Source organism: Hermetia illucens, chromosome 2 (genome assembly GCF_905115235.1).
Source record: "Hermetia illucens chromosome 2, iHerIll2.2.curated.20191125, whole genome shotgun sequence".
In the NCBI taxonomy this organism is placed as follows: Eukaryota; Metazoa; Arthropoda; class Insecta; order Diptera; family Stratiomyidae; genus Hermetia; species Hermetia illucens.
The window spans coordinates 110,613,706-110,628,680 of record NC_051850.1 but is presented as its reverse complement, the minus strand read 5'-3'; the positions used below and the strand labels follow the sequence as shown (position 1 = coordinate 110,628,680).

At 41.7% G+C, this 14,975-nt stretch overlaps 1 protein-coding gene across 10 annotated transcripts in view; it reads left to right on the top strand.

The window, feature by feature from the left end:
- Positions 1 to 14,975, top strand: part of LOC119650268 (protein phosphatase 1 regulatory subunit 12B) — a 218,992-nt gene that overhangs the window by 127,392 nt on the left and 76,625 nt on the right. For all 10 annotated transcript variants that reach the window (XR_005249251.1, XM_038052883.1, XM_038052884.1 and 7 more), the window contains 3 exons: positions 7,332 to 7,467; positions 7,530 to 7,676; positions 7,747 to 7,856. Coding sequence is in view for 9 of the 10 variants with exons in the window: in XM_038052883.1 (XP_037908811.1) it covers positions 7,332 to 7,467; positions 7,530 to 7,676; positions 7,747 to 7,856 (393 nt within the window). In the remaining variant the exon portion in view is untranslated. The remainder of the gene's footprint in view (positions 1 to 7,331; positions 7,468 to 7,529; positions 7,677 to 7,746; positions 7,857 to 14,975) is intronic.

Here is a 14,975-nt window from a genome sequence, read left to right as displayed (position 1 = left end):
CACCCTTGTTTCCACTGCACGGATTACCGTTTAGTTTGAACATCGTATTGAAATATCCAGGTTTCATCACAAGTGATGGTGAAAAAGGTCAGACTCTTCATCTAGCCTCTCGAGAAAATTTGATTAAATCTGTTGGGGAAGAAATTTTTGGTTAGGGATTAATTTTTGGCGATCAACATCGCCATATAAAACTTTTCTGACAGTTTCTTTATCGGCATTTACATTCTCTGCAACATTCGATTTTCCTTGATTACGGTCACTGTTTGCGAAGTTGAAACTGAGGCAGGTCGACCACGACGTTGTTCATTTTCGGTGATCTTTTGGTCCTCAGAAAGCTGTATATATAATTTGAAAACACCCGCACGAGATAGAAAATTTTTATATAAGCCTCTTTTAACAGCCGGAGTTTGTTTAGTACACTTCCAGCGCCATGTCTTTCTAGGGCGACCTATTTGTTGGCCACTATGTGATAGTAGATTGAACTGTATGACATAGAAGGTAATAGAGGCCGCCCTTTCTTAAAGTGCGACCCATTCACTGTCACTTTTGCCCTCTAGTCAACACACCTGGCCCGTACACCGTCTAAGCTCTTCGATCGAGATTTTCGCGGGCTCGAGAACACCGATTACATTGCGGAGACAGGTGTGTGAAGGCGGATCTACCATTATTGATGCGTCGGCTGATATTAAGCTCGGTGCCATCATCAGATTGACAAATTGACGCGCTCGCTGTTCTGCCCGGTTATGCAGATAGGAAGAGTACAATGGCCAGCCAGACCGAGAATCTTGTTTTTGTTGTGTTAATCTTTTGTCTCATTTTGCTTGTCTCTCTTTCCAAATTCAGAGCCAGTTTGCTCAAGGCCTGTGATTCTGTGGGAGAACAAGTCAATGGGAGAGGCTTTCGAGAGCGTGCACAAAGGGTGTATTTGGAATCTTCTATGGATGAGGGCTATTTGGGAGAATTAATAGCTATTATTAGAGCGAGATGTGGTGAAAAATGTTACGTGTTGCATCGAAGTAGCATTTCAGATGAATTTGAGGTTTAAAACGGAGTCTGATAAGGTTGCAATCTGCCCTCGATACTATTCTGTCTTATTGTCGGTGTTGTTCTCCATACTGATTTGCCCTGAGGACGTGGCGGACTTTAATGGACGATAATATTTTTCTTCAAACACTTCGACTACGCTGATGACATTTGTTCAGCTGAGGTACAATGATAAAAGATTGATTTCGTTTCTATTTGGATGGTCTGGAGCAGCTCATCAGAGGTAAAGTTTCACCAGAAAAGCTCCAGTTTGTTAATCTGCTCACCATCGTTGATGAAAAGCCTTTAATTAACGACTTTTATCATCATCAACGGCGCAACAACTGGCATCCGGTCTAGGCCTGCCGGTCTGCCTTAATAAGGAACTCCAGACATTCGATATTCCTAAAAGTTGTCTGGCGTCCTGACCTACGCCATTGCTCCATTTCAGGTAGGATATTGCCCTTACAGACTTTTCGGTTTGGATCATCCTCATCCATACGGATTAAGTGACCCGCCCACCGCAACAGCTGAGGAGGATGTTATCCACAACCAGACGGTCGTGGTATCGCTCATAGATTTTCTGTAGGCAGTCAGGTCTTGTGGCACACTTTTCGCAGAATTAGAGCTACAACGAATCAGCTGATTTCACCTTAGGTCACGTTGAAACTGATCTTTCAACTCCGAGAGACATGTGGTTTACAGTGCCTGCGTATTCTTACTATTTATCAATGTCCTCCCCTCTTTCACTTGGTTGGGCTCACTCTACGCTGTGATCCTAAACGGTTTGATTCTATTTCGTACGTGTGATCGACATATCAATGAACGTTTGAAATGCAAAATTTACCGCAATGTAGTCCGTTCTGTCGCTCTCTATGATTCTGAGTGTTGACTGACTATAAAAGACAATGAAGGGCGTCTTGCGGTAATGGAGACGAAGATGTTGTTTTGGACTAGTGGCGTGATACGTTTTGATCACATCCGAAATGAGGATAATTTGCCATCGATTCGCGGTTGCACCGATCATGGAAAAATTGTGAGAGAGATGTCTTGGATTGTATGACCACGTAATTAGCGCTAATAATAATTCACTTGCCGAGATTGGTCTGAACATCGAACTCAATGGTAAGCGATCGAAAGGCCGGTTGAAACAATGGTGGCTTGATATGCTGGGTGGGGATTTGAAAGTTTCGCGATTGCATCCAGATCAGCATTTGATAGAACCAAATGGCGAAACCGATCACGACGAGCCGACCTCGCTTGTGAAGGGGACAAAGGCTGAAGAAAAAGAAGATGTGCGGCTTTGCTGTCCACTCATGGAGTTCGATGACACTACACGGTACAATGTATTTAATGCGGTGGTCAAGGGGAGGAGATACAAGAGTCTTAGAGGGCATCTGCCACATACGGCTCTTTGAATCCTATTAACTTTGATTTTATTTAATTTTTGCTCAGTCCCGACCACCACACAGTGGAACTGTAGGAATGGACGAACCAGCGCTGTGTACATTAAAAGAACACATAGACGATACAACCCTGCTTTCTATGACTGGCTTTAGTCTTACCGGGTCGGAAATTTATATGCTGATTTTGTTCTCAGTGATTGCCCATTCGATAATCTCACACGACTGCATAGCCCCCAAGCGGGTTTCTGAATTAAATTCCCCCTTGTTGTCACCACGGTGGCAATATAACACATGAGTCAATAAGTCCCGAAACTAACAAAAAAAACAAACATTTTTTTGTAAAATTCCACTTTATTCATCAAATTAGTTGCCTTCCATAGCGATACAATCATTCCAGCGTTTTTCTAAACTTTCTTATAAAATACTGTCTTTAGTCTGATAATTGACCTCAGTAGCTTCCTTTTGAGATCTGCGAACAACTAAAAGTCAGATGGGACTGGATTGAGTGAATATGAGGGTTGTGGGAGCAATTCGAATTGTGTAATTTCCCCATTGTTTTAATCGACTTGTGAATCGGTGAAACAGCGGTTTTTTCTTTGCCATGTGAGGCCATTTCTGTATAATTGCGCCAATCAATTGATCCAATAATTCAATATACTTCATAAAGCAAAATTCCGTGGATGTCTCAAAACACAGGGGCCATGACCTTACCTGCTGACTGTTGTGTCTTCGGACGCTTTAGCCGGCTTTCACCCTTTTGTCTCCATTCGGCTGACGCTGTTTTTGTCTTCGGCGTATAATGATCACGTTTCATCCGTTGTTATGTACTAATGCAAAAAATCCTTTTTATCTTGCGTAAACAGCTGGAAACGGCGCTTTGAATCATCAATTCGCCGTTGTTTCTGCTCCACTGTTAGCGAACGCGGCATTCACTTGGACCAATATTTTTCATATCCAAGTTGTCATGCACAATTTGGGACACACTGCACTTTCATATCTTCAGGATTTTACCTGTCCTCCAATCTCGCTTTCGCTCTACGATCGGACATAACTATTTTTTGAACTTTTTGGATGTTTTCGGGCGCACTCACCTCAATTGGGTGCCCTGCGTTTTCAGTAGATGTTCGACCACGTTTGAACGTCGCACATTTCTGGGTAACACTGTTTCAACTATTTTTCAGTTCGAACAGTATTTTTCCCCCATTAAAAAACAGTGTTTGATTGACATGTCAAATTCGGTTTTCCCATCGTTTAAACAAACACAAATCTATCGTCACTTAGCCTTCAATATCTCAAAAACTACCAAACCGAATGCCATGAAAAAAGTTGGTTCTATCGAAAACATGGCATTATGGCAATCGTGACTCTTAGTCTCGGAATTTAATGGCCCATGTGTTATTTGCTATATTTTGCAAGGCAGGAAACGCTAAAGGCCATTTCGAATGCCGTCTTCAGAGTCTCAATCTTTGATTCCATTTTGTCCGTCCAGTCAATATGTTATTGGGAGCACCGGAGGGTTCGTTCTTGGTAACTTCATCAAACTTTCCCTAGTTGATCCTCCTGGGAATTGAGACAAGAAGGATCTCTGATCGGACACTCTCCAGCTTTGCATCTTGAAAGTTCCATTGTAGGTAAATAGGAGTCTATCAAGTTCCTCCCACTAACTGCTATAGTTCCTCAAGCGGGGGATATGGAAGACCTCTATTGCGCACTGTTAGGTTTGTGTTAATAATAAAATCGAAGAGAAACTCACCTTTTTCGTTGATTTCCGAACTGCCCCAAAGTCTGTGCCCCCTATTGGCATCGCAGCCTATGAACATGTTGGCTTTCCTCGGTGCGATGATGGATGTCAGATATTGTAGGTCGTGAGCAGTGTTGTCGCAAGCGGGAAAATTGCGATACTAAAAATGTGGCAAAAAGGTAGTAAATAGTAGTTTTATATGAGCAAGCAAAAAGAAAAGATTTTCAATTCTTCTATTATTATACTTTGCATTATACCCATGTATATCGTATAATGTGACTACCAAAATATTGTTGGTACATTGTTTTAGAGTGGAGAAGGTTGAAGAGCACAAATCTGAATATGAGGCGACACAATGAAAAATAAAAATCAACCAAATTTAAACTTCAATTTCAATGTTATATACGCAATAATAATTGTAAAATAATGCACTGAATTGGAGAGGTGTTGAATTACTTCGGGGAAAATTTCGATGCTAGTTTCCTCAGTATCTTCCTGAAATGACTTTTGGAGATGTGCCGTGTATGAACCTGAATTTCGAGCAAATGCTACAGATGTTCAACTAGGCTAAGGTTTAGCGATTGGGGAGGTATATAGATTCAGCGGGGGACATTATACAATAACAATTCTCGGCCCGAATGGTCGCTTTGAAACTCTAATTGTTACCCGCAACCCGGCTTAAGATTGCATGCATGTCGTAAGTTTTAAGCTCGGTATTGGCTTACCTACAAAATCCTGATTTATTTTTTGTCGAACCACCGATTTTACGGAAATTTTGATATATTGCACGGCATGCACCGGAATGTTACCAGTTTAACTTTTCGGTTGTTTTGTCATTCAGCAAAACGTGATATTGCCAAATATCAACTTCGTTTTGGTTTCCATTGAATAGTACTGACAAGTACCTATTTAATGGGAAAAAACACTATAAAACGAGAAAAAGTACTGAGGCACTAATGAACTTCAAAAGATACGAAATTTAGTACTTTTGGTACTAAAAAGTAAACAATGCTTGTCAGCCATGTATGTCGAGGGGACATACATGTTCTATGCTACCGTCTGCTCCAGTTTGACCGCAATTAGATCGCTAAAACTTAGGTTCGGAGACAGACTTTGTACTCTGCATTTTCCAATGGCTCATTTTTGTAGAATAGGAAAGACTTGCAAATCACCACCGCCGCCATGGGGATTCTGAAGTTTTGAAGGTACAGGGATTGGACGAGGGTATTCTTAAGCATGCAGATCTTCGCCAATCAGATGCGATCTGAGAATCTCGTCGTATGGGACAGTCTTGAACTTCACGCCTTCCCAGATGTCGCTGATCTTGGCAACACATGATTCGAGATAGTCCATGAAGAAGTGGCCTTTGTATGCTATTAGCGGTACGCACGTAGCAAATCAAAGCAGTAGATATACCGCCCTTTCTCCCTGTTCTTTCTTGCCTTCCAGGAGATGTTCGATGGACAACACTGCCAGGCTGGCGTCAACAATGGTCTCTACCTCCGGCGTCACTTTGCCGTTATTGTGTTTATCATCCACCAGCGCCATGCGAAAGTGCCTTCTGGCCATGTCGCTGAACGGTTTCGCAGTGCATTCACCGTCGGTCGACCATTGTTGCTTCGCGGTTTGCAAACGTAGCTTGTCATCCAAGCCTTTGCCAATTTTGCTCCTCTTGCTTTTATGCTCTACGGAATACATTATGTTTAGTTCGGCGGCAGTGTTTGAAAGATTGGAAACTGCCAGTCTGTTTGCAACATCGCTCGCTGTGTAGCGGCTGGCACCGACTGTACTGCTATTCGATGGCTGCTATATCCTGGCTTAATGCCAGTAGCCGTCCTCCGATGACGCGCTTGCCACACATCCTTTTCTATCATCAACTGTTTTTAAGTTCACGAATAATCTGGGAAAAACGTCCCACCTGACTAACTATTCTCAATTGAAACATCTACTTTGTAGACTTCGAGTAAGCTATGTGACCATTGATAGGATAACTTGAATCGCACGTTTTAAGGGCCGAGAAACGAGAGTAAAATCAGGATGCAATTTAATTCAATGTCGACCCACACAAATCTGAGAATTCATCTACATGCCAAGCTTTTTATAATATCGCAACGTTATATTTTCTTGAAGTTCTTTTAAAATTAAATGCGTCTTTTCCATAAATTTAAATATATATTTATGTTCTCATCTTTGCATGAATGCATAATTCTCGAGCTGCATGTTGCTCGATCATAGTTTCATTGTTAACATCTTGACAGAAATATATAAAGTCGCGCGATAATTATCTAGAATGCACTTTTCAAGTTAGACTTTTCCACCGTATTTAATTAAATTCATCAGAGTTTCGGGAGGAAGAAAGGAATAAATTTGAAATTATATGACTTTATACGTTGAGTATTTGCCAACGAATTTATCATTGTAATTAATGATCAATTAGTATCAGAACGATTAAGCAGGTGAAAGTATAATAAAGCAAGACTCTTAGATTTCATTGTTCATATTTAACTTTGATTATCATGCGCTTATGAATTACAGATGGGATGATATACTTCGAGTATAAATTGGACGAAAATTCAGAGTCGTAATGAGCAATTAAGTTTTAAAGCAGTTTCAGTTTATTTCACATCCTTCCGCTAATTGCGACTGCGGAACATTCATCGAATGATTAACCAGCTGTTCAAATATTTTGGCTAAGATTCGAATTATGTGATGTTTTTGACGTTTCCGGGGTAGAGATAATATTTGTTGGGGCAGATATGTTCTGAAGGGGAGTAGGTGCAGTGCATTGACGTTTCTGATCAGTTGCAAATTATGTATACGTTCACACTAATTGAATGTTGTTTGAAATAATTATCCTTATAGCCGACTTTTTATTCGCCAATCGTAAATACTCCCAATGATAGCAAATTATGAATACACATTATTTTCCTCTTGTATATCCTACATTCAAAATAACATAACCCCCCCAAATATTCTTTTTCCTATCAGTATTTGTAAGACCAATCGACACAATCTCACACATACATATCCTCCTATCATACTGTACAAATTACACTCCTTAGACCACTTGAATATACCTTCAAGAAGCGAACATTCAATTATAGCTGTATAGAAAGAGTATAAAACAAGCAAGATGATATTCTACTATTTTCTTATTACAGTTCAAGCTGGAAGATGCATCTACTGGTTCGCCTATTGCTTCAAATAATAGTACAATAATAACTAGTGCACCAGCTGTCATTGCTGCTGCTAATTTGTCTTCGTCAGTAACGCAACGAAGAACTAATAACAACACAGGTATAAGACTTAAAGCAGGGAAAGCATCTTTATTTTCTTGACTAATCATAAAATTTCTTTAGCTACCCCCAATATACAACCCCAAAGGCCAGTATCAGCGCCAGTTATATCGACGACTTCTGGCAATGATCAATCAAATGATAGAACAAAAGAAACGCCAAATGAAGTCACATTGTCGTTGAGGCGGAACAGGAATACAGAGGACAAAGGTGATTTAAATTTATGTTTTATTTGAGGATTTGCTTTTTAACCATTTATTATTGTTTGGATTTTTTACAGAAAATGATAAAGAGAATGATAGCCGAAGTGCACAAGCTACACAAGCTGTTATACAGAGACGAAGGCGACCAAAGAGGAGGTCAACTGGAGTCGTACATTTGGATATGGACGTAAGTATTAAAGTACTAGTAATTCCAAATTGCAAATGAAATAGTACAATAGGACAATGATAACGTCAACTATTTGATTGGGAATATAATGCATATAGGCAACTCGGGAGTCAAATATGACACATATTCAAAATACGCAAGCAGCTTGAAAACTTGAGTTTTTGTTCGTAATGTTGGCAAATATGGGACAGTAATCTAGGCAGAAAGAATTCAGATCAGCACAAGAGCCAGTGACTTACGCAGGGCATGCCTGGAGGTTTTTCTGGAATTAACCCCTCTCCATCTGCACATACATATGCAGGCAAAGAGGCTGATTTACAGAATGACCGAAAGTATCACTGAGGGGGGGGGGCTGCCTAAATCAAAAGAAGATTGATATTGTTTCTAGGCGGTACTCGGAATTAGTGATACCAAGGGATAACCTAACAACGGGGTTTTCATTTCGATAAGAAGTTTGGAACACTTGAAACAGGGCAAAATGGCAAAGCGTGGCTATGATATACGGCTTAAGTCAGTAACTGATTACCTGGTACACTGACGGATCCAGCACAACAGAGGGAGCGGGCGCCAGGGTCATTGGTCCAAGGAAAACGTACTTTGAACCAACGAGTAAGTACACTAGTATGTTCTAGGCGGAAATATACGCCAGAGACAGATGTGCCTCATTCAACCTCCAAGGGAATTGTAGGGTTAGAACATTGTTATTTTGACGGCAGTAACGGCTGAGGGGACTATACTGAGCGAACCTACCAGGGATGGAGCAGTTCAGGGCGCTTAAGAGAGCATACGAATCCAATCGCACAAACGACTGTTTAAATTTCAGCAAGAAGGATCTCCACATTATCGGGGGAATATTATTGGTCACTGAATCCTAAAATATCACCTAGGGAAGCTAGGGATATCTACGGACGCTCCCTGCAGATTCTGTGCGATACACGTTCTGGGAGAGTACTCGGCACTTGTGCAAAGTAGGTCGAGGCACCTGGGAGAATATTAATACCAGATGCCAAGTTGAAATATTAAACTTCCTGACGGTTATAGGCTTGCTTGACATACTAGGGTTAATAGGTACACTACAACCAGCAACATGAACGACAGTTTCAATATGTTCAAAATGTACTCCAAGTGTATTATGGAAATGTATCCTGAAAATTAGTAGCATGCGAACAAACAAAGCAGCAAGTAAGGATTCGGTAGTTATGGCAGATATTGCTTGAAGAAAGCTGGTTACGTTCAGATTGTTGGCTTCTGATTTCGTTCTATCGTTTCCAAAATTTACGGTTAATGCCATTCATTAGCCGTCAGTCTGATACTTGTTGGATCGATTTGTGTACTTAATGGTTCGCTAATAAAAAAGTGGCCTGCTATTAAAGCAACGAGGCCGGTGCTCGAGCTTTCTTCTGATTCGAACCGCCGGCGCGGACCAGGCATTTACAACTAAAACTTTGCATCGCACCGTCATTGCGGACACTTTGTCTCGAATCTCGGAGGTCACAGTCCCCGCCGCCGTAAGAAAGGAAGTAGACGTATTCCTTCGGTCGACCAAGCGCTTCCACACCATCGACCTCGACATCATTGGTCTTTTGAGAGGTTCGCACGGATATTGACATGCATTGACTCATATCATCGATAGGTTTACCCGGTGGCCTGAAACAATACCTCTGACACTACCGCACAATTTGGCGCCGAGGCCCTGTGTCGTGAATGGATCCCGCACTTTGCTGTATCAGTCGTAAGTCAAATGAGATGTTGGAACGTTGGCATCGAACACTAAAGGCCGTCTTAATGGCTCGCGACGATCCATCGTGGTTGCAGTCCTTGCTTTTTGTTCTCCTCGGCCTTCGCACAGCCCTTCGAAAGAAGTTCACGGCCAGCCAAGCGGAGACGGTGTATGGGGAGAATCTGCGATTCCCTGCCGACCTTGACTGGATAACAAAGCAGGGTTAAGCGACTGCAGCATGCTGCGCCTGCTCAGGGACGCGGTTTCGAAACTACGGCCAATTCCACCTTTCCGATACGATGCCGGGGCGTGCTCAAATGGGTCTCCTTATCGAGGCTGAAGGCGTTCGCCGAACCGGGGACGCTCCAAATAAACGTCCGCGAAGCGTCAGGTTCGCCCGGTCCCCCATTGGCGGGATCACGTCCCGGATTCCTCCGCTGAACCCACGCGGTTTCAGCTGGGGCGGAGTGATGTTGCCGCACATAGGACGCATGAACCACGACTGCATTGTCGGTGGTGAATTCGCTTCCGCCGACGCACTGTACTACCACCGATAAGGCTGACGGTCTGGCACGAGGCCGGCGCGCAAACTTCCTTTTGATTCGGACCGCCGGCGTAAGCAGACCAGACATCTACATGTGTAGGCTAGTTTTCTATAGTAAGCCTTTTGGACTTTTCACGCCGGTTACCCAAAGGCCTTCGAAATGTGGTGTTCTCAATAGTATGAAATGAAATGTTATGCCCTTTCACTGCACTAAGCGGTGATTGTATTTTGAGCTGAGTCTGAATAAATAAATTTCTTGATTTCCAGTAGCTCATTTCGAGCTCCTATGAAGTTTGTTGTGTTATAACAATGGTCTCGTAGCCCAATAAAGTTTTTCATTTCTGTTAAGAAGAGTTTTGTTGATAAATTAGAAACTAGGTCCAGGTGCCCCCACTTTCGGCTCGAAGAATCTTCTGTAGCCGCTTCCTGTTGGCTTGGAAGCGGTAATATATGGGACTGAACACAGAACAGAAATCGACATCAGTGTTGCTAAAGGTCATGCTGACTATACTCTTGGTGCCGGTAGGTTATTCATCATTTTGCTGATCAGCCTTAGTTTAGCCCGAGTGCATTTAAGTCATTTGTGAACGATAGATTGCGCTAACGTCTTACTCTTCGGTGGCCGGAAGTTTGTTTGCTACCCTACGAATTATCATGAGAGTGAGGCTTATGTATGTATGTATGTTCGGCGTCTAACACTGCTAATGATACGGGGTGTTTGGCGCTATGCTGTATTCGTCTAAAAATGGAGTAAAATGAGTTGGTGTTTTAGAAACATTAAGCTTTTGACGTCTTTGTAAGTAGCATATTTTGTTCTTAAAGTCCTTTTATTGGAAGGCTTCGATAACGCATTGTGCCTCTACTGTTTCTCATTTTGCTTCAGTATGTGAATTGGTCCGAGCTGGCCTTGACGTTGATTCCTGCCGCGGTTGATAAATCATAGCATACATCCATTGATACGCAGCAGTCTACCAAACGATTCCCATGTTGAATTTGAAAAATAAACTGTTTTTTGGAAAACTCGCTGTAAGATCTGTGACCTTGTGCAAAACGTCAGCCTATAATCAAATCGTGTGAGGGTTCAAAAAACCATAAATTGCAATCAATCAATTTCTCTGGTGATAATGGCCTAGTCAGAATGTTAGCTGCGTTCAATTTGGTACCGATATGAGAAATCAGAGAGTTAATAAATATCGCTGATTCGATTTTCCACGAATATGTGAAAGGCAGAAGACTGCGAGTGAATGGATAAAGTAATCTAGAAGTCCGTCGAGAAATGCATTCCATTTCAGACAAATTAAGTATGTCTCTGATACGATTTGTTCATTTCACTGTGAATTTGGCCGCACACACTGCTTTTCGCTCGGCGAGAGGCGCCGGTTGTCTCGGGGAATGCTGCCCAGATTTCAAAAACGCTGCTTATATGTATCTTCGTCTTTGATGCCAATTTTACATATTACTATGCTACTGGTAGTTTCACCGATCGTCCCTGCCAATCGAACCTTGTGTAGTTTTTTGAAGGGTGGTGAGGTTGACTCCCAGTTTCATCTGTCCAATCGATAGAAGGGATAATATACTTTTACGTCAAGAAGCAGGTCCACTCGATCAGGCTGCCAACTAGATACTTTTTGGAATATCCCATGTGTTTGAATCTAATTCCCTGAAAGGTTATGGAGAGAATATATGGGGAAGTGCAAACGCCTCTAATCTGGTAGAGAGCATTCTAACCAGTAACTTTCACTGGAAGTTGACTCTAGCTGTGGTATATTTGCACCCATTTCCGATCCCCTAAATTGACATGTCGTTCCTCTTCTTGGCCAACTGAAATCTTTTACAGACGCGTTTTGACAGGATCTTTAAGTTCGCTCGGTAGTTAACCCAAGCACCATCGATGCCTTGTAAGCTAATAATAAGTAAGTTCAGCATCATGTACTCAGACTCTGATTGCAGTGTTCTTGTTTCTAAGAGTCAGCTATTTCGCATCCCTTCTAATTAGGGGTCTCATTCTTTGTCATATTGCTTCATATTGACGATGCGGGTTTTCGGTCACGAGATAATTTCGATGGGGTATTGTGTTTCTTGCTAAGCGTGCATACTCCACTTGGACAAATTTTAGCGGCTGAATACAGCCAATATACCTAAAATGTTTTTGAATTTTTTTAGCAAGTACTTGGTTTTCAGTTTTGTCCTGTATAACTGATGTTAGGACCTTCCTGGTCGGTTTTGTTACTAGCTCTTGGGTTGGTACCGAGTCCCGTGAATGTCTGGAATCGGTTTTCTAAAAATGCTACGGATTCCGTGAAGGACTGCAGCTTCCGTGGATGAATCAGCGATTGATCATGGAATAGCTAGTGAAATATTCGTGCTGCTGTGGAACATCAAGAAGTTGCGTGATTTAAGTATCTGCAATTGTGTGTGTCAAGCTGAACTAGGTTGTAGGAGATGCTCCGGGAATTATTGTAGAGACTTCCGTTGTGCTAGCTCCTCTTTAAAAGTCGAAATGTATGAGTTTCTTTCTCAGTGTTCTCTTGACTGGTGATTCTTCGTAAAGTGAATTTATGATTTGCAAAAGAAAAGTAATTTGATAGTAATCGTACTCAAGGCAAGTGTATCGTGCTGACCGGAATGTGTAAAAAATGCAAATGCTAATGGGATTAAATATGATATTGCTGTGACCTTATTATAATTTTTACTAAGATATTTTATAAAAAGATTTGATCATTTGATCTAAACACCAGTCAGGAGTATGATGTAATTTTTGAATAGGCTTAATCAATCTGGGGCCCTTTTTCAAGTTGGAATTATTGCCACGCTATCCCAATGTATGATATCCACATAGGTTTGTAATTGGCAAACGAGGTGCGTATCATCTGCGGAAACAATCCGCGAAGCTAGTTTCGGGGTTGAGCCAAATGCGATCAAACTGTGCTCTCAATCGGCTAGTCATTACTTTCGAGGGAATCGAATACCTCACCTGATCCCAAACAATCCAACAAATTTGAAAATGTTATTAACTTATGTCTTTCCACGCTCTTTATACTATATTTAGTGCACGGCATCAAAACATTTACCTGCGCTACTTTGGGACAGCTTTATTTTCACTGATACATAAAATCAGATAACGAATCAGGTTCCTGCGATAGTTCTGTTTGGAAACCTTAATAATGTCTTCATCAAGGAGTTGTAACCGGCTTCCTGTGTACTGCTATTTTTCTATCTACTTTACCTAGCCAAAAGGCGGAAGTATTTTCCTAATGAGCGAATGTAAGAGGTTGTGTTTAAGCTATTAGATTTAGTTCTTTGCTTTATAATATTTCCAGTTGTCCGGGTGAACACTAATTGTAGTCTCCATTTCACTGACTTGTCACAGACTTTCGAGTTATTGATTAAATTAAATATAGCCGTGTGATAATGTTCTTGATATTGGCTAAAAGAAGCTCAAACTTCGTGATACTGAAGCGGTTTCTACTTCCTCTTCCTTGCTTGTATTGTTACTTTGTACTCCTGTGTCCAAAAAGTCAAATTCATTTCCTGGAAACTTTGACTTCAGCGCTTTTGTGTTATTCATGGAATGATGGCCCAATCCAATCATTCCCAACTAGGATATTCCTTTCGGTATCTCGGATCTTATCCCCAAAGCGTCGAGCTTTTCCTGGAACATTGGCTTATTCGGTATGAGTTAATCGCTGTAAATTTATTCCCGTACAAAGAGCCCAGGCAAAACTATCTCATATCTCTGTACTCCTGAATTTACCGTATCTTGAACTCAGATAGCAATGCCAGAGTTTTGGAATACCGTTATGTTGAGCCCCTATTTCGATTTTGTTCGCCGTGGAGCAACAACTCAGTTTTTATCTCTCATGTCATCTGCGCAATCATGAACTGATTTGCACTTCTATGCACATTTGCTCGCAGAATGCTTGGTTCTACCCTTTCGCAGTTTTTCTTTGAAGACCTGGCATCATCTAGGTTCACGAACGTGAATCACTTCTTCTTCCCGCATAACACTTTTCTTGCAGAGCATTCTTGTGTCGCGTAAGTTTTTGCTTGATGGTCCTGTCCTGCTTTTGCAAATCTCAGCAATACGTACAGTAATTGAACCTCTGAGTCAGAACCACGTTTCTCCGTATCCTATAAATGGTCCACTCGATCTTTGTTTTTCAACCATCGAGAAGTTGCTTCGCTGTTTTATTGGTTACGTTGATTATGACTAGTTTTTGCGCTATGTAGTTGACAGATGTGACTTATACCTTGAGATTGGTCTCCACTGTGTAGCCCGTTTTGATTGCCTCACACATCTTCTTGTCCACAATACAATCCAAATCTCTTATTTTAAGCGTAGGCGGCGGTTCGAGGCAGGAAATTATTGTGTACATCCTTAGGATGTTCTAGACTGCTTCGCAAACCATGTTCTTCTCAATCCTCGATTCAAGTTTGACAAGTATATCACAGATTGGAGTACGCTAGATAGATTTGACATCTATTCTAGTGTCTTCTGGTATGACGCTGTTCTAGATTTTTCGACGTACTTCCTCAAAAAGTCTCAAACCATTCGGTTTGATGACCTCTAGCCGTGGTTTATTTCTCCTTTCTTTCTTCGATGTTGTTTTCTTGCTGTTGTTGACTTCAACGTGGTTGTAGTGAAGCCCATGGTGTTTTACGTAGGCACCTGTCCTGAGACTTAATCCTACGGTCCTCTTCAGACACGGATTGATTTTGTGATCACAATCAGAGCCCCGCTGAGACAAGCAACAACGGTACCAGTCTATACCAAGTGCATGGCTTAGCATTCATACTGGTGGATGCAAGAATTACCTAAATCTCCACCGAACTAAGGAGTACGGCACCCGTGTTG